This window comes from Nannobrachium achirus, assembly GCF_963921795.1.
Source record: "Nannobrachium achirus genome assembly, chromosome: 1".
NCBI classification, from domain to species: Eukaryota; Metazoa; Chordata; class Actinopteri; order Myctophiformes; family Myctophidae; genus Nannobrachium; species Nannobrachium achirus.
This window is the reverse complement of record NC_137810.1, coordinates 39,824,081-39,845,396: the sequence shown is the minus strand read 5'-3', so window position 1 is coordinate 39,845,396 and position 21,316 is coordinate 39,824,081. Positions and strand designations below refer to the sequence as shown.

General features: G+C 41.3%; 1 protein-coding gene across 1 annotated transcript; it reads right to left on the bottom strand.

Annotated features, from left to right (window-relative positions):
• Positions 1-205: 205 nt before the first annotated feature.
• LOC308291250 (solute carrier family 35 member D2-like protein) lies at positions 206-16,863 on the bottom strand (the record flags this gene model as incomplete). Its single annotated transcript, XM_080733224.1, has 12 exons — positions 206-311; positions 2,043-2,125; positions 3,502-3,580; positions 5,587-5,654; positions 8,902-8,994; positions 12,223-12,325; positions 13,280-13,348; positions 14,260-14,331; positions 14,933-15,000; positions 15,600-15,686; positions 15,902-15,935; positions 16,754-16,863. 12 exons carry the CDS (start codon positions 16,861-16,863, stop codon positions 206-208), a joined length of 972 nt encoding a protein of 323 aa, XP_080589350.1.
• Between the last annotated feature and the right edge of the window lie 4,453 nt (positions 16,864-21,316).

Here is a 21,316-nt window from a genome sequence, read left to right as displayed (position 1 = left end):
ACACACAGAACAGGAAATGGAACACAGCTTCCACTTCCTGTGGTGTCCAAAATCCCCTCGGCAGCACTGCTAAAAACATTAATCTCAATAAATAGAAAACCGTACCAAAAATAGAACGCTCTCTTGTTCCATCAGCATTTCAAAATAAAAAAAAACCCTCATAAAAATAGAAAATAAACCTTTTCCCTGTGTCCAGTGTCTCTTGTCATACGACGATCTTGCCCTTAATCTCCAGTTTGGCGATCTCGTTGGCTTTGATGGTGGCCTCTTCTGTGAAGGTGATGTACGAGTACACCAGACTGCCTGCAATACTGAGACCACACAACATACACAGTGAGACCATACAGCTGCACAAGTACACCTTTCATCAATAGAACGTTAAAGAGATATTTCACTTTAAAAAGCAACAAATCAAGCAACTTAAAAACTTTCCCAGGTGTTCCCAAAAGCCTGTGTAGATGATGAAATGACCCAAAGTTCTTTTGAAAGTGAAATATCCCTTTTAACTGATAATAATCAGTTCTGGAAAATAAAAGAAGACAAATGACAAATTAATAAAAGAAGACATAACACATTTTTTGTGTCTGTGCGTTGCTTCTTTCTCTTCCACCTGGGCCACATCTAAGTTTATCTTTAGTTTCCCAGCCATGCTTTTTTTGGATTCCTGCTTTATTCCAAAAAACTGAAGATTATTATATTCTAGCCATTAACCGGTTCCCTGCGCTGCTAACCCTTAGCCTTTGCATTTACACTCTGTGGTTTGAACAACAAGTCAAGTCAAGCACTTGGCTTGACTTGACTAGCTGCTCTTGCCAACTAGTCAGTTCCCAGGCATGTGTGAATATTTGTGTGTGTGTGTGTGTGTGTGTGTGCGCGGATCTCTCCCCTTAGTTACCTCAAGCTTAAAGGAGTGTTCTTAGTCATCTACTTGGTTTAGATAAGGGCAATCAAAATACTATCTTTAAAGGACATTATCAACGTCACTGTGTCATTGTCTATTGTCTGTTATATAAACACATCAGGGTGAACATGTCAGTGATGTCACAACCCAGATAAAGTCATCAAACTGGCCCCGAGTTCCGAACAAGACACAGCAAGACTGGCACAACTATTAAGTGTGATGTGTCAGTGTGAGGCAAAATATCGATATTTCCCGCTGTTTCAAATCCCCAGTACTCCGGTCATGGTTAGGTTAAGGATTAGGGTTAGGTTTAGGGTTAAAGTTTAGACTTATTCACCAGGTTAGCATTCACCTGCGTCAGCTAGGGTAAAAACATCTATCTAAAAAGAACAAGGCAAGAATCCTGATAATAAAATTCAATCTTAAAATTCAAGCTTAACTCATACTCTGCGATCCCCGTCGAAACCGGAGATTTCCCGCTGTACCGCGGTGCCATGCCCGTCGATCCCGGAAGTTTAATTAGCTTTAATCATTATGAAAGGATTAAAAGTATTATCGCTGATTTTCGCTGATTCTGGCTCTTTAGGCCCGCCCCCCTAACTGTATCCGGTCATTTCCGGTCTGGACTGGATCTAGCTTTCCGTATCTGGTCTGCGCCTGGGCCATAGTCCCGCCTCCGTTGGTTTACATTGTAACAGAAGAGGAAGCTACTCGGCGATGGAAAGCTCGTTTTTCGATCCGATTTTTGCGTTTGGAAACTTTGATCCAGTCTCTACACGCCTGGATTATGATCCCCGCACATATCGTGCGTTTTGTGCGCGAACGTGTCCACGTGTTACCATAGCGCACAGCTGGCTTTTTTCAATGTTTTTTCATGTAAACACTGGCGGATAAGCAGGGATGCAGCGGATATGTCTATTTCAATGTTTTTTTTTTTTTCGAAAGCTGTCACCGAGTCTACACGTCTCCTAGATGAGTCGCGCACAGATTGTGCACGATGCGTGCGCGTGCCCACGTTAAAAGGTAAGGACAATTTGGCAGCTGCTTACTACAGCTATGTTTAAAATGGCAGCAAAATTGTTAAAACACCCAAATCCTGGAAATGTGACATAAGTTGCTGCATTGCCAAGCAATTCCATACCTGATATTTAAACCTATGAAGTTTGTCCATGAAAAGATGTAGTCTCCACTGAACACCATCCCGATGTAGGTCACCAGGATATTCTATAGAAACACAGAACAGAACAGAGTAAAACACCTTTCTCTAAACACAAATACATATGATCATAGCTGGATAAAAATACAAATCTGACAACAGCAGCGAACATGTCTGTTCCCACATTAAGTCTTATTTTATAACTCGATCATATGATGGCGTCACGTGTGGAAAATAGCCAGTTTACAAGCTTGTCTATTTTCGACATACGACACTGAGGAAGAGATTATGACTGCATATGTATAACCTTTGTGTGAAAGTCGTACTGTATACTCAATGATAATACTTGTGTACTACAGTATGATATTTGATAGCTTGTAAGGGTCTAAATGTCTCCACTAGGCCTGACACCACGGTTATAGGACTAATATCCAACGATGATGAGAGGGCCTATAGGAGGGAAATGGAACCAAATGCTCCTTAGGGGTCCATTTGGGGTCCAGAATATTTTATAAGAACAGAAATCCTCCCCCAGGAACACATTTGGGACAAAGTATTTTTCATATTTGAGCCGAGTTTATTTTAGTAACATTGACCAAGCTGTACTGTACCACTATGTGGCCGTTTTCAGCGTTGTAAAGTACAGTACCTGTAAACCAAGTAGACTTACTTACTCAAGTACTGTACAATTTTGAGGTATTTTACATTTTCAGTACTTTTAATTCTACTCCACATCTCCAATACAATTATTTGAAAACTTTAGTTACTAGTTACTTTGTAGAGTTTGATTATAATTACAAAACATATATTAACCACTTCAACCCTTTATACGTTTCTGACATTTGAAAATAGCGACGAATTGTGAGCTTGTAGATCTGCTATTTTCAAAGGATTTTTACATGCCTTCTGTTTCAGTAAAACTAAAACATCATGTTCTGAAATGTGTGACGCTTTCATTCCCCCTCCGGGTACTGAAGAGTTATTATGCTACAAGGTCAAGAGTGGGCTCCATTTACAGAACAAAATTTGACTGAAATGGCATGTGGAACATTGCCAGTGGATTTATGGCTTTCAGTGGCAGCGGGGAAAAGGGCCTTTGTGTGAATTACTACCGATTCTCCTCGCTGTCGGGCAGAAACCTTGTATATTCTCCATGTTCAACTTCTTCTTTTTTTCATAAATGAATGGCCTACTTTGTCCTATGACAGTTAAGGGTCAAGGAAAAGTAATGAAAATATAAGTGGGGTTTTATACATATTTAAACAATGAAAAGTATTAACAAGAGCTTATGAAATAATAACCAAGCATTGGAACACTTATTTTATTTTTATTTTTCCATTTCCTGACGAGAGACAGTTTTGGACATACAAGGTTTCCACCCGTTAGCAACGATTTACTAATAGCGTTTGACACCATGGAACACATGAAACACTGTGCATCTTACCTTGATGCAGCCAACGATGGTGGTGGTCAGCGCTGAGTTGTACTGCGTACAGAGCACCGTGGAATACATCAGCACAAATCTGCAAAAAACAAAACAATCATAATCAATGAAACCTCTCCTCCACACACTCACTACAACATGCAATGGTTAGGGCTGTCACAATTAGGGCTGGAATCCGGAATCAGAGGAACCAGGAATCGGTTCCATCATCACATTTGGAACCGTTTCCGGAAACAGATTTTATCACACTGTCAGACTTGGTTATGTGGACTTTACGCCTGCTATGCAATTACAATACCAGTCATCAAAGTTTTTAATTTCAAGGACCACCATAACTCTGAGAGTGTACAAATGGAAACCAAATGGACCCCTAAGGAGCATTTGGTTCCATTTGTACACTCTCAAGGCCTGTCCATAGTCTCTCCGAAACCAAACTTTTGTTCGGTGAGTTACAACTTTCCGACGTGCAGATTTCTGAACTCAAATTCGGTGTAATGCTTTTCAGAAGTCGTGAATGACGTCATTTTGTAGTCGAACCGGACCTTTCAGACGAAAAGTTTGGTTTCGGAGAAAGTATGGACAGGCCTTCAGAGTTACAGACCTGTAACTGTCCATTTGGAACCCCCTAGGAATCCTTACATTTAACGGGGACTGCCCATAAGTCCGAAGGTTGAGGTTCTTTAGTCCGAAGGTTCATTAGTCCGCATTTAGTTAGGGTTACTGAGGTTAGGTTTAGGCATAGTATTCTTAACAAATTCGGACTAATGAACCTTCGGACTAATGAACCTTCGGACCAATGCCATGGCACCACATTTAACATGACTTTAACAATGACGTGTATCAACTTAAATATACAAAGCCCTGTCACTGAAACATAAGATTTGACAATGACAATGACCGGTTACAATTAACAAAATAAATAATGGGAATGTGGCCAAAACTGGAATGAGCTTTGTTTGAACACATTTCACATGGCAATGCCAGGATTATAGTCATTAAAAGAACGTGGAAATAGGGATGTTTCTGTTCATTTCATCTAGATGTTTTCATCCAGGGGGAAAAAAACATTCTAATGATTATGCAAAATATCATATGTCATCATTATTGTGACAGGCCTGCAAGGTCAACATTATGGCTGTGATGAAACACTGTGGGAAAAGGATCTTAATTAGAAGAAATACTGTGTCATAATAATGCAAATTATTAGTTAAACGTAGAACTAAACCACAGACGCTCTCTGATTTAGTGCTGCGTCCGCCCAGCAGACAGACTTATCGTTGATTACTCCATAAATGTCTAAACAACATGTCGTGTTTTTATTTGTTGTCTTCATAACGCAAACCATGCTGCTGGTGGTGATCATTTTGGGTGACGTTGTTTCGTCACATGCGGTGACCGCAGCTGTTTACTAGACACTGCAAAGCGTTCGTTCGTTCGTTGTGGGGAAATTCTGATGATGGGACACCCCTCCCACTCCAAGCATTTCGCTGAAATCTAAACCAGGAACTGCCATAGTGAATTAATGCATACGGTCCTGAAGCCACAACTGTAACAAGGAGTTGATTTGAGTTACAGTCGTTTGTTTCTAAACACAGAGTTTAGGATTTAGATTGGGGTTCTACAGATAAACATTTTATCAAATGGGGGTCTGTGGTCTAACGCCGAATCAAACTGTGGGTCCTTGAAAGGTTGAGAGTTGAGGGTGGTCCCCAGGGGGTCCCCACATGATTTGGGGGGATCCCCAGATGACAGTTAGGTGTCAATTTAAGGACTTTAAATATCTAGCAACGAAAAAAAAAAAGAAGAAAAAAAAAAGAAAAAAAAATGAAAAGAGGTCAAACATTGGCCAAATTGTCAATATAAGAAAGATTTTTTGAAAATGGTCGATCTGCAAGCTACAATGTATCGCAATGTAAGGTGTTTTCAGCTCATAGAGCGGTTATTGTCACAATATTTATCAGTGGAACTAAATGTAATGCCTCAACTCCTACAATTCTAACTGGTCCCCAGTTAAAAAAGAAAAATCATTTTGGGGGGTTACAACCCCCCCTTCCCCCCACACACACACTTTAGCCTGTGTCTCACCCCATGATGCAGGAGAGGATGAACTGGGTGAGGAAGATCATATCTGACCAGCCATCGTAGTCCATTGCCTGGGGAAGGAAGTTCAACAAAACAAGGGTTAGCAACAAGGCGCAGCTCTCCCAGTTCAAAGCAGCAGACAGGCAGTATCAAGCAAACAGTGATGTGACTTGCAAACGACAAACAAATCATAGAATACCGATCACGCAAGTGTCATCATTCTTTTCTTTTTTTTTTTAAAGATTTGTTTTTGGGCTTGTATGCTTTATTGATAGGACAGGAGACTGACAGGTAATGGGGAGAGAGATGTGGAGTGACACGCAGCAAAGGTCGTCGGGATCGGGGCTCGAACCCGCGACACGCTCTCAGGCATCAGAGCCTATGTGTGCTTCATTTCAATTTTTTAAATGTATTTTAATTGTTATTTTTTTGGGTGACACTGACACATTGCCGCCTCTACTAACTGCCGCATTAGGCAATTGCCTGGTTCGCCTGTATGGATGCACCGGCCCTGGCTACAAGGTAATTTAACTAGTGACAAACCAAGATAACAAACTGATGTGTCAATCAATCAATCGTGGTCCTCAAAGTTTGGCTATTCAGGTTGGCTATTCAAAAATATCTCCAAGGTCACAGCACGGCATGAGCAAGCTTTCACTTTCCATTATCCTGGGGCGGAACATTTGCCAAAAAATAGCAGATCTACAAGCTCACAACGCGTCGCAAACGGGACGAGCTGTGAGCTTGTAGATCGGCTATGTTTTGTCAAAGACATTTGATAGTGAAAAAAAGACTGTATCAAGTATGTATATTACAAGTACCTTTTACCAATTATAGAGGGTTTAAGTTGTACCGAATATGCAGCTCGGCAAATAAAAGGTGAATTGATCCCAGTGCATGACGGAGGACGATATCACGATAAATTTAATCTCCACGATACGATTATCGTGAGTGTTTTTTATCACGATAAACGATAATATTGCTTATCGTCCCATCCCTAGCTGTGAGCTGGTTAGAAGAACGTCTATTTTCACCCAATGTCCCCCCCCCCCCCCCCCCAGAATATGGAAGCAGTGTTTATAAGGGGAGCTTGATGGCCTGAGTAGCTGTGAGTTAGCATCTTGACTGTAAGCTTAATGAGCCATGCAGGCTGGAGGCTGTGCTTGTGGTTGTTATTTAGCTGTAAACTGCTGCTCGCTGCATAATGGCAGCTTTGTGCCTTTTTACTGGCAAGCAGCCCCGCTCTCCTGGAGTCTGGCAACGCAAGAGGGTCCCTGACCAATCAGCACGCTGCTTACTCACAGCTCACACCCAGCGCGCGCGCACACATACACACACCCACACACACACACACACAGCAGGCAGTGGTGGGAAAAGTACTCACTTTTTTTTTAAGTAAAAAAGATCAATAGGCTACTGAAAATCTGCAATGTAGAAATACGGTTACACCGCACTTTTATTCTTTTATCACTTTTATCTACAGTATGAGAGTGGATGCTGCCAATGCAGTTCAATGGGAATGGAGCGTATTTAAAAAAAAATCTGCTCCATTCCCATTGAAATGCATTGGCAGCATCCACTCTCATAGGTAGGATTATTCCGGAGTGACCTTGCCCTTACAAGTGAAAGTCCGGAATTCAAAATGTACCCGAGTAAAAGTACAAAACTATTGGCATCAAGATGTACTGAAATGACCAAAAGTAGAAAGTACTCATTATGCAGAATATCCTTACATTTTTCAAATGTATACAAATATTTTGAAAATAGCAAATCTACAAGCTCACAATGCGTCTGAAGTAGTTAATGTTTTGTAATAATAATCAAAATTTACAAAGTAACTAGTACCTAAAGTTTTCAAATAATTGTAGAGGAGTAAAAGTACAATATTTGCCTCTGAGATGCAGTGGGGCAGAAAGTATTAAAAATATGTACAGTACTTAAGTTAATTTCCACCACTGCACACAGGCACACACCCCCACAAGCACACAGCGCAAGCATGCACACATCTTGTTTTTACTTATTTTAATTTAGGGAGGATGATGTTTCTAATTATCCAATTCCTAAGTGATTTGTGTTATCTCAAAGTGCTATACAAGAAAGAGGTTTTTACAACAGCAATAAATAGTCATGAAGTCTTTACTTGTTTTTGAAGTGCAATGCAATTAAAAGGTTTTATGAACATTAATTATTGCTGTTGTAAGTATTACTAATTACCATGCTTTTCGGCTGTAAAGTATGTGGAGTAAAGCCTGACCTACATATCAGTTCGCCTGATATATCATCCAATATTTAAAGTTTTCGGTATCAAAAATGCTTTTACTTTTAACACTTTCATTTTCTTTTTGGCATTTTATTATGGGCGAAACGTTTTAGAACCTTCAAGCTTGTCTTGCATAACTTAAATCTTCTCAAACATAAACTTTCATCAAAACAAAGGTTTGCCCTTTTTGACAAAATATCAGTCAAAACATCAGTAATTGGCTCATATTTGATATGATAGGAGTTTCATCTATACATTTATTTTGCAACAGTTCCCATATTCTAAACAGGAATGCAGTGTAATGACGTCATTTTATGTACCGAAGGCACAAGGAAGCTTATTTAAGGAAGGTACTACGCCGGGGATGAAATCTCGCACCGGAAGTTCAATGAATTGCAGTGAATGGAGCAGGAGCCCTGGACCAACTCATAAACAAACACTATTTCTGAACAATTGCGACCTTTGTCATATAATCGGTTCAGGAATATAAAAGAAGACATATCACAGGTTGTTTTCTAAATCACTTGCTTTTCAATGTGTATAGTACATCATTTTATTGAGGTATCAAAACAGCGGCAGGTATCGTTTCAGGCTCAGAGGTATCGCGGTATTTGGTTGCCAGACAGGAAATGGTGGACAGTCTCGTGATACTTGGCACGTTCAGAAACGTACTTTGTACTCATTAGTTTATTTAACTCAATCGTTCACAAATAGTGTTGTGTCCAACGGAAATGTTATTTGACCGAACTTCCGGTGTGAGCCTGCCACCCAGTGCAACAAATCTGCCGTCTGGAATTACTGGAAAGAGAAAATGACGTCTGCGACCTTTCCTTAAAAATACAAATAAATTGTTTCCTTGCCGAAGGCTAGGTCATGTCCTTGTGTGACAATGGTGTGTTTGCACTTTGTATCTTGTTTTTCCACATGTGAACAGTAAACATGTGTTTTTCTATATGTCCCATAAGAGAAGCGAGAGGCAGTGAGCCTTTTCAGTGACAATACTGTGAAATTTGAGGACATAAATTACGAGACAAGAGGAGCTGATCCACTGGGCTTACCTTCTGCATGTCCCCTGTGAGGTGAGCCAACAGCACCGTGGGAACGATCATAAATAATGCGTTATAATACAGCAAACCATACTTCCCCAGCTCCTGAGAGAGAGAGAGAGAGAGAGAGAGAGAGAGAGAGAGAGAGAGAGAGAGAGAGAGAGAGAGACATAGAGACAGACAGGGTTACAGCAACGATATTACCATACTTTAGTAAAAGTTTGAGCAAAAGCTATCCACCTGTTTCCGCAAGAATTTACTGTAGCATTATTTGCAGGACACTTCCGGTTAACAGCAGACATACAAGCTCACGTCGCGTCACAGATGCAACCGTTGTGAGCTTGTAGATCACTCTCGGCTGCGGCGCCGGAAGCTGCCTGCACATTCTGCGCAATGCACGATGGGATGTTGGAAAGTTGTGGATAAGGGGCTATAAGCTATTTACAGACTGAAGGCAGGGGGAGAGTGGGGGGTGGGAAGAGAGAGAGAGAGAGAAAGAGAGAGTCAGCATGAAGAGGTGAAAAAAGGAGGAGAGGGGTTTGGTGAACAGAGAGGGCTATTCATTTCACCAGGGGTCTATGGACTGACACATACCTTTACACTGTCAAATCTACAGTGTTCCTTTAACCCAGAGTGTGTGTTGGATCCAATTGGTTCCACTTGCCCACACTCTCAAAGGAGTTACATACAGACCCGTAACGGGTCCATTTGGTTACAAATGGCTAAATGAACACTGAGGATTTTCAACGGTGCACTGGTAGTACGCAGCAGCACGCATGCAGAAATGTCATGCATGCGTGTCTAACACACACAGAACCTCCTTGATCACACTCGTCTGTCACTCACGCAAATACACACACACACACACACACACACACACACACACACACACACACACACACACACACACACACACACACACACACACACACACACACACACACACACACACACACACACACACACACACACACACACACACACACACACACACACACACACACACACACACACACACACACAGTCTCCCCTGTGTCTATAAGGACGTCATAGGGCAGTGAGGGCACCACACACTGTCTACACACAAAATGTGTTTCTAAAAGTGGCTCTGGCTCCGCGTCTCGGCTCCATAATGCAACGCGCTAAAAACAGCAGAGAGAGAGACCGACCCCACTTATGGAATGATGTAATGTCAACCATGTTTTCCTTTTAACCACTGAGCCAATAGATAGAAGACGGGCTTGCTTGCCTGCTCAGGGGAGCAAATTGATTGAATTTTGACCTTCATGTCAAAATGTGTGTCAAACCCAGAAACGGGATCGTGTCGAACCCCTAGAGTAGACACACAATCTGAACGTCTCAGTAGAAGAGCAGGGAGACCAACATACAACTACCCCGATTGTATCAATTTATATATTGCATTAACACACTCTACCATGATACAGATTGGACAAAATACAAGGTAAAATCTACTGTCTGCTGCTATGGGGGTCCCTGGCAACAAAACAATTTCAGTCTGCGTGCTGCCAAATATACATATCGATTTTGGGGGTCGTTGGCATGAAAGCTTTTACGCTTAATGGGATAATGTTGCATTAACGTGAATCCTGCAGGCTTATTGGCTTGTCTCTGCACCAGACAGGTGGCCTAAGGAAGGTCCTTGTGTTATTAACCTCCTAGTTGGTGAAATCAAGTGATGCTCTAATGTACTTCTGTTGTGGCCCGGACCGCTGAAGTACATTTGAGCATCACTTGATTACACCCAGGGGCGTCACAAGGGGGGAAAAGTGGGACTGAGTTACTAGGGCCCAAGGTGGAGGAGCCTTAATTATTTTATACTTTAGCTATTGAAAAATAGCAGATATACAAGCTCGCAGCGCGGCACGAGCTTGTAGATCTGCTATTTTTGAAAAGTCGTGAGAATGTGTGCAAATCTTTGAATTTATGTATTTTTTAAGCGAACATTTGTAACTCAAATTTTGCTTCTGGGGGGCTCCCTGGAACTAAATATTTTGAGATGGGGGTCCGTGGCCAAAATGCATATCATTTTGGGGGTCCTTCACATGAAAAGGTTTGAGCACCACCGACATAGAAACATAGGTTTTTCAAAAACCTTAGAAGGATTTAGAAGACATTTATAGAATCGGGTAAAAAATATTCAAAGACTTGCAAGACTTCAAGACTTGCTGCGCGTGCTGTGAGCTTGTATATCTGCTTCTTTTCAATAGTTAAAGCACAAAATAAAGCGTAATAATGGGTTCCCAGTCTAAATGGGTTAACCCCCCCCCCCCTCCAATGAAGAACATTCGGGCAGTGAATCCTTGTACCCAGGGCCCAGAATTTGGTGTGACACCCCTGGGTCCGGGGCCAGGCCACAACAGAAGAACATTTGAGCATCACTTGGTTACACCTAGATTCTAAGTAGCCCGAGGCCCGATCCTGATGGCCTTTGCTGCATGTCACTCCCCATCTCTCTCCCCATTTCCTGTCAACCTACTATCCAACAATGAAGGGAAGAAAAAAAGCCAAAAAAAATAATTTTTTGATGTTTTATTATAATGTTGATAATGTATTATAAACATTTAATTATAACATACTTCTGTTGCTGAAGCTTTCATCCTTCAATAGTAGTGTTATCTATGTTCTATTCCAGGCTATAATATAATAACCGACCCAACTTTCTTTCTCAATAAAAGTTATATCTTATCTAAAAGCCGGCCCTAAAAAACTAATGGTTTGATCAAAGACAACAATGACAGTCAAAGACAAACAAAGGTTCGCCGCAAAAAAGAAAAGTGAACCCAGTCCTGAAGCATTGTTGTTTACTTGGCTGGAAATAAAAAAACAAGTGGAGTCATAAAATACCTACATTCACCTACTGAGCTCATTCCATCAACGACAGTTTAAGCTCCATAAAAGAAAAATTCACACGCAGTGGCTCAATGTCAGAAGCACAGACCGGCCGCTCCCCGCCCCTCATCGGTACAATAGCAGCATTCATCCACAGCCACATACCTGAGAATCCAATTTCTGCTTGACATAGAGGCCACTAGTGTTGACCGAGTATTTCTGATGTCGTTTTTAGTCATAGTCTTTTGAATACAATTCCGCTCACATTTTACTCATCTGAGTACTAAAAGTATGGCGGAATCTGAGTAAAATGTGACATCTTAGTCTAGTTTTAATTAGATGACAAAATTGTCTGTATGTTTGATCATCATTTTAGTCATATCTTAGTTATTATTTTGTTTATATCTAGTTTTGTCAGTGAAAAAAAGGTAGTCCACAAACGTTTTCTGCCATACTTTTAGTCGAAGAAATTAGCCAACATACCTTAGAATCCAATTTCTGTTTGACGTAGGCCCCGTTGGCCGCCGTCAACACGTCGTTGAGGAGGATGAACACGTAGCCTTCAAGGTCGAAGGAGAGATCGGCGCTGAGGGCGGAGACGAGAAAACAGAAAGGTTCAAAAAGGTCAGTCTAGGTCGGCCTAGGGTCGCGGAACCATGTACGTATTAGGTAAGTAATCCTGGCTAAAGGGTCTGGCCTTGCTTGGGGGCAAGTCACTTCAAACGCAGCATGCTTCTAATTACCACTACAGTTAACCACTTACACCCTCATATACTTAGTTGAATGGAGTCCCCCAAGGGCTCTGTACCAAGTCCCCTTCTGTTTCAGTGGCATGCTACACTAAAATATATTCTGGGAAAATAGCCCGATCCACAATCCACTATAGAGCTTGTAGACAAGCTATAATGTTTGCCCCCCAGAATAGTAATGGTGGAAGAAGTACTGTATTTTAGTCAAAATGTTATTTTAATTTTAATACCACAATGTAGAAATACTCTAGCCTGGTGTTGACATTTATTATTTTATTACAATATTGTCAGCAAAATATACTTAAAGTACCAAAAGAAAGTACTCATTATGCAGAATGTCCCATTTCACAAGTTCGTCATGTATTCAAATCTTTTGAAAATCTACAAGCTCACAACGCGTCCCAATGTGACGCGTTGTGAGCTTGTAGATCGGCTATTTTCAAATAGCCAAAGTTTAAATAGGGCTGAAGTGGTTAATGTACGTTTTGTAATAAAAAGTCTGCAAAGTAACTAGTAACGTTTAAAGTTTTCAAATAAATTTAGTAAAAAGTTAAATATTTGTCTCTGAAATGTAGTGGAGTAGAAGTGAGAGAAAGTAAAAAGTACCTCAAAAGTACAGGACTTGAGTACATCTACTTAGTCACTTTCCACCATTGAGAATAGGGCACACTAAGTTTCATGTTCCGTAGTTAAGCAGCGAACATCAATTACAGCCCTTTGTAGTGTGATGGGACCTTCGGGTTTCTGGTTTACGGCTGTGGCACCTGGACGGACGCAACAAAGACACTTACCTGGCAGCTACGAACGCCCCCAGGATCATTGTAAACACTGTCAGCTGAACCGGCCGGGAAAACTTCTTTCTGGTCAATTCCAAGAGAGAGGATAGAAGTAGAGGCAATAAAAAATCAATTTGACAGGACATACCGCCACCAATAAAACACAGCAGAGAGGGGGGAGGCTTAATGTATACTGAATCAGCAAGGTGTCCCACTAGAATCTAAAGTGGCCACTATATGATGCAGTTATATTATTGAAGTTTTGTAAGTGCCAATCTGTGATTTGAAAAACGAAGGTTCGCTTTAAAAATATATATATTCAAAGATTTGCACAAATTTTCATGATAAAAAAAGCAGATCTACAAGTGTATTGTGTATCTGCTTGCTTGCTTGCTTGTATATAAAATAACGGTTAAAGTTGTTATATGTAGAATTACAATGTTTTAGGTATTATCTTTGTACACCTACGTACGTACGTTCTTGCTGTTATTAGCCAACCGGTTGTGGAAATCGCAGAATGAGGCTTTAACCGTTGCTTTTAGGAAATACCTGAAACCATTATGGTTTCATGGAAGATGCTTCTGAAATTGTTCTATCGCTAGTTTGACCCATTTTAATCCTCTTTAAAGGGACAGTTCACCCAAAAATAACTTTTCTTTTCCCCATCGATTACACCACCCCATGGAGACTTTTTTGTCTGTTTTTGTCACATTCCTAAGACAATAATGTGACGACCAGCAGTGGTTCCCTATGGAGACGCAAAGAGCCCGCTTTGTTTCCTATGGAGACACAAATTATTGGCTTAGGAATGCGACAAAAACATAATAAATATCCATGAATTCAAGTCTCATTGGGGCGAGTAATCGATAGAAGAAAAGTAAGTTGGGGGGTGAACCATTCCTTTAATCGTGTATATAAAATGACTGAAATCAGTGGTGGCGACTGCCAACATTAATCCATGAGCTATAACATGATGCAGTGTAGTGAAAGCTTACTTAAGCAGGAAGCCCTCGGCCAGCATGGTGAATAAAATGGAGAACCGCCTGAGAACGGTGAACATGGGAAGGCTAAAGGGGGGAAGAAAGACATGAGAGCAGGGACGTGCAGAGAATGTTAGAGAGACAGGGGCTGACATTTCTAAAAGAGCCTTGTGGTGAAAATATTGAAAATAGCAGACCTCCAAGCTCACAACGTTGTGAGCTTGGAGGTCGGCAATTTTCGGTACTTCATAACAAACTAAACATAACAAAGGCAATACTGGAGATGTGGTGTGGATTTCTGGAAAGTGAGGGCAATTCCTTCAACATAGGATGCTGCATTCAAGTTCAGGAGAGTTTGAACAAGGTAATTCTCTTGAATGCTGCCTTTTACCATAGTAAAAACTGCATTCATGGTCTCGAGAAGGAACTTTTTATGCACATCACGCTTTCACACAGAAACACAGACAATGTTGTCATGATGTTGTCACAAAGCTAAAATAGACGATCCACAAAGCTCACAAGTTGTGGGCTTTGTAATCGACTATTTATATATATTTTTTAAAACTTTTGCCTGTGCCATGCCCAAAATAGGGACGCCAGGTTCAAAGTGGCTATACATACATCACAACAAATGATGAAAAACAATACTACTAGCTGCCCACTTAATATGACTTTTTCCTCAACTTACTTGAGCCGTTTGGTTCCAAACAGACCAGTGATCTGATTTCCCACATAGAGCAGAGGTAGAGGAAACGTCTGTAAAGAACCAACAAGATCCATCGTTTTAGCCATTAGTACCATTATTAGAAAACACATGAAACATGTTCATATATATATATATATATATATATATATATATATATATATATATATATATATATATATATATATATATATATATCCAACCTACAAGCTTGGCTTTTTCCGCAATTAATGTTTTCTTAAAAGTATAAAGTTATTAAATGTGTCAGTCATTTCTTTATATATTTACGTTATTTGTCATATCTGCACCTGTGCAACTTGGAATTTTTATTCATATGTTCCGGTGACAAAAAACACACAACTAAAAATTAATCATCAAGGTACATTTCATAATGGTGATAGCCCTGGTGATGAATACTAAAGGACCCCAATGTAGACCCTGTATCTGAACTGTACCGTCTTGTGCTTTCCCAATGCAAAATGCTAATAAAGTATTCAATCAATCAACCAAATCATAAATCAATCAAGTATTCAATCAATCAATCAATGAGCTGCAATATGTCAAATCATGGTGGGAACACAATTGGCCCACCTTGATTGGATCACAAAAACAAGGCATGATATACTGTATGAAATAAATAAGTTCTTCTCACCTTCCCAGGGATGCTCTCATCAAAGTCTGGGAAGCTGATCACCCTCGAAGCCTTGCCCACCCAGAGCACGACCACTGTGGCCAACATCTGCACGCACACGCACACACACACACACACACACACACACACACACAAAATCAGAACTTGTGCACTAATGATGCGCCGCAATGCAATGATAACAGCTCCTCTGTGCAGTGCAACAATTATACAGTGTGAGAGAGAGGGGGGTGTGTCCCATCATGCATGCATGCATTCATGGTGCAACCGCTGTAGAATAAATATTATAATAAAACTCTTTTTACCTGTCCAATGCCGACACATATTGAAGAGGGGAATCTGCAGGCAGTAAAAGGACAGAGCAGTGTGAATTAAAATGACAACAAAACACTTTTTTAATTAGGTTAATAACTTTTTTAGTTAAGTTAATAAGAGTTCACAGACCTACACTGCATGTACAAACTAGTAATAAACACTTAATCCTACCTAAACTTATTCAGATCTCTTATAATTCTATTCTACACGAGGTTTAAAGCACTGTTTCTCAAAGTGGATTCCAGGAACTCCGTGGGTTCCTTGGGGGGTCTAAATGTAGGCCTAACTCTGTAACTCTGACAGTGTACACATGGAACTAAATGGACCCCCATGTGTACACTGTCAAAGTTAAGGGGAGATATTGAAATGTAAAAGTTTGAGAAACAATGCTTTAAAGCTCAACTACAATGTTATATGATATACATAAAGTGGTTCCTGTGTAAATAAGCCGAAAAGCTTACTCGGATATCCTTTTAGTTGACCTTGTACCAGTGATTTTTACTGTCATGAAACTGCACTTTTTCCTATTGCAAACTTCTAATAAATTATTCAATCAATCAATACTTCGGCCTATAATAAGACTGTAACAACAACAACAAACATGCAGCTAAAAGCCTAGAGTATATTAACTGTTACACCAAGTAACAGATCCTGTTACACACCTGACCTGAAATAAAATTAAAAGAACAGATCCACCAGGCAGCTTGTAGATCTGTTCTTTTAGGTCAATATAAGCGACACAGAGCTCAAAAACTTATGCCCAACATGGTGTTAGTTAGCTGGGGTTAGCCTCGGCTAAGAAGAAGTACCGGTGGTTTGTTTTGTTTTTTTGTTTTATTTACCCGTAGTTAGTGAGGACACTCTTGTTGACAACGACGATGAGGAAGGAGCTGATGCCATAGAATCCTGCGGCGAACAGCTTGAGGAAGACCGGCAGAGATTTGTCGGCCATCATTCATTTGGTTTCATCACCTCTCTGTCTCTGTCTCTCCTCATTCCTCTGCCTCTGCTGTCCCTGGTAGCGCTGCTGCTGCTGCTGCTGCTGCTGCTGTTGCTGCCATCACTGAACTGAACTGACTGACTGGTCTGTGTGTGCTGTGTGACTTCACTAGACCGCTACAATGTAGCGGCTACATGCAGCCACAGAGTTGCCAGATTCTTCTGTGACTGTGAGAGAAATAAGCAAACGGGTCTAGGAAAACAATTAAGCCCAAATGAAGCACTAAAGGCACTATTGATTGATTGAAGACTTTATGGAGTCCATGTATGGTATCGCGAAGCCCCAAAGGCCCTGAAAACAAGGCTCCAAACAGCCCAAAACAAACTAGGGTCTAGCTCAAAGTAGATTAGGCCTGAGTAGGCCTACAGCATCATGCAATGGGCCTGGTGTACAACTTTACACTACACCACATACCCATGTACCTGTCAAAATACATCCAAAACGTTACACCAGAGGCAGCGCCACAGACAATGTCCAACCCAGATTCGGCTCAAACAAAGGGTCACATTCGTTCTTCTGCTATACCACCAAAAATGTGGAATGCCCTACAAAGGCCTTAAAGGAGTGTAAATCCCTAACTTCCTTTAAACCGCTTTGAAAAACCACTTAGGCCTACAGGCAGCTGCCACTCAAAACTGGTAACAATAAACCGAGCCTAACCTTACCCTCCCCCTGACCCTTTTATTGTAAAATACCTTTTGTTTTTCATTGTATTTTGTTTTGTTTAAAACTGTTTTCTTTTTCTGATGATATCCACTGCATATAGTAGGCTACTTTTTTGATTGATTGAAGAATTTATTAGAGGTTTGCAATAGAAAAAAGTACAGTTTCATGACTGTACAAATCACTGGTACAAGGTCAACTAAAAGGAGATCCTAGAAAGCCAAGGCTTATTTCCACAGGAACCACACTTTAAGTATCTCATATAACATTGAAAGACAGACGGATAGAACATAGTACTTTATCTAGGATAATATCAGTTTCAAAAGCATAACATCAAATACAAAGGCAGAAAAGAAAAGGGGGGGGGGGGCATGGGGGCTTAGTCTATTTACAAGTCACAGGTAGCAGCTGCCTGAAGGTGACTTTTCATACCAATTTTGAAGGAGGCTAGGGATTTGCTCTCCTTTAAGGCTTGTGGAAGGGCGTTCCACATGTTGATGGCATGCAGAAGAACTATAGTTAGAGCCTTGTTTAGTGTTAAATCTACGTTGATGATGATTAGTGGAGCTGCCTCTGCCTACTGTGTTCTATCTGTGTGTCATTCAATGTTCTATGAGTTAAAAAGAAGCATCTCAATGGGAATAAGCCACAGCTTCTGAGTTTCCTTTTAGTTGACCTTGTACCAGTGAACTGTAGTACTGTACTGTACATGTCACTGTACCTTTTCCCATGAAAACTTCTAATAAATACTTCAAATTCTTCAATCAATCAATCAAACCGGAAAACAAGGCTCAAAGTCACTTATAATAAGCAGACATGGCAACTCCGCAAGGCAGCAAAGCAATGGGGTACATATTTTTACCTTTGCAAGGATTTTTGCAAGACACGTCCCGTTATTTTCAACAAAAAAAAACTAAACTGGCGGCTGCTAATGTTGTATGAATGGTTCCAAATGAAATAAATAAATAAACAAAGATTTATGTAAGATACTTTACTTTAAAGTTTTAGTGGGGACAAAATAAAACAAAACCTATCAGCTATGTAGGTACAGCATCTTGCAATGGGCCTGGTGTACAAGATACACTACACCTCCAAGATTCCCATGTACCTGACAAACTACTTCTTAAAGGTCAAGGATGTTCACGATCATAACACCAGAGGCAGCTCCACTAATCATCATCAGCGTAGATTTAACACTAAACAAGGCGCTAACTCGTTCTCCTGCTATACCATCAACATGTGGAACGCCCTTCCACAAGCCCTAAAGGAGAGCAAATCCCTAGCCTCCTTCAAAATTGGTATGAAAAGTCACCTTCAGACAGCAGCTACCCGTGACTTGTAAATAGACTAAGCCCCCATGCTCCCCCCCCCCCCCCCCCCCCCCTTTTTCTTTGTATTCTGCCTTTTGTATTTGATGTTATGCTTTTGAAACTGATATTATCCTAGATAAAGTTCTATGCTCTATCCGTCTGTCTTTCAATGTTATATGAGATACTTAAAGTGTGGTTCCTGTGGAAATAAGCCTCGGCTTTCTAGGATCTCCTTTTAGTTGAGCGTTAAATAGTTGAGGTTGAACTTACCCTATGCTATTATGGGGACGCTGCTGACGTTACACAGCTTCCGCCAGAGAGTTTAAATCCCATAGCCCCGGTGGGACGCTCACGGTCGTGATTGGCTAGTTGGTTGAGAAGAAGACAAAACTTATCCACGCACTACGCCTGACTGACTGCACGCAGCTTTGCTCAAAATATGTAATGTAATTTAAATGCCCCCCTAGCAATGTGGGCTGAATATATTTAGGCCTACCGTAGTTTGAATAGGCAGACCACCAAGCAGCTGCGATGCTTTTGCTTTTAGCCTACCAAATACATTATTATTAAAAGGTTTAACTAAACTAAAATTTGTTTTAATATAGCCTAAATCAATACAAAATGTGTTTGACGATATAAAAAGATTAGAAACTCATGTATGCTCTGTTGCCTGGCAAGTTGTGGCAACTGACTCGCAAATCACAGCAACACCTCTCAAACCTTTTATATTTTCATGTCTGTGACCCCCAAATTAATATGTAGCCTACTTGACCATGGGCCCCCATCTGAACATAGGCCTATGTTGTGCCAGCTAGGTACACCCATACAAGATTTGGGGTTGTTAAAATGTTTCAAAAACAATGCAAGGCATGGTGAGCTTGTAGATCAGCTATTTTTAAATCAAATGGTCAAGGTGATTCAACTTTTGAATCAAGTATCGCTGCAGCCTGCAGGGATCCCCAGACCCCACTTTGAGAACCATGCACTTTTAGACCCTTGCCTTGACTTGAAGCGCAGGTACCAACTTGTTGACAGTGACACACACACACACACACACACACACACACACACACACACACACACACACACACACACACACACACACACACACACACACACACACACACACTGAGTAGGCTACAAAAGGACCACCATGCAAACAAGCCATTGCTTTCTTGTGGTTTAAATCCTTTTAGTATACCTTGTATCTGAACTGTACTGTCCTGTATTCCTATGTGAAATTATAAGTATTAATCCATCAATCACACACGCACGCGCACGCGCGCACGCACGCACACACACACACACACACACACACACACACACACACACACACACACACACACACACACACACACACACACACACACACACACACACACACACACACACACACACCACAAACAGTGTATTCCCATCTGGTGTGAAGAATCCCCCAAATGTTTGCAATGGATTTTGCATTTCACCAGCAACATGTAATTGATGATTTATAACATAAAACACAAGCGTTTTACTGGTAAGCAAGCACTATATCATCATCACATTATAAACATGTTTACACAATGCAAACATCTTACAAAGGAATGCACAGTTTTACATTCCTCTGTCTAGAGATTATGGTGAAAGCACATTCTCCTCTGCAGTTGGAACTTTTAAATAATATGACTTGGCTCTACTACGGCGGGAGAGTTGGCTGTTTTGTGGGAGTCGTCGTCTGTGTCACTAGCTCCAGAGACCATAGAATGTGACTGGGATTCCTGGTGGGGTGGGGTGGGGTGGGGAACCCAGAGCTGCAGACGACCAGTCTGCAGCTCTATTGTATGCTGTAATGTATTGTGTTTGCTGGACTCTTGGAGATGGCTAAAAGAGATCTAAATCAAAACTACATTGACTGAGCAGTGGGCTGTAGTGTTCTTGTGGTCTCGTCTGACAGAAGTCTCAACGTCTCCGTCTGGGTTGGGACAGGCCGGACCACCCTGGAGGAGTCAGACCCAGGCCTTCCAGGGTCCAATGTTCGGGGAATAAGCGCCGTCGAGGGAAGGTTTGAGGACTCCAGGAGTTCCTCAAATGCTCTGTACCGTTAAGGCAGTGGTTCTCAACCTTTTCAGGCTGTGACCCCCAAAAGGATCATATTTGAACAGGCGACCCCACCAAAATAACCATGACATTTAGTTTGACTCGGTTCTACAGCTCACAATGTTGCGAGGCATTGTGAGGGTGGCTTCACAGCGTGAGGGTGGATTCTCGTGGGACAGGGGGTCTTTGGCGACATCACACATCAGCCGAGAGAACCCTGATGCGCGCCATGCGGCTCCCATGTGGGTGGAGGAGGCCCTGCAGGCTTGGCTCACAAGCCTGCGATGCCTCCAACCCACGTGGGAGTCGCCTCTCTCACTCCGTCCCCTCGTGTTGTCTAGAGCAGGGGCCTTCGA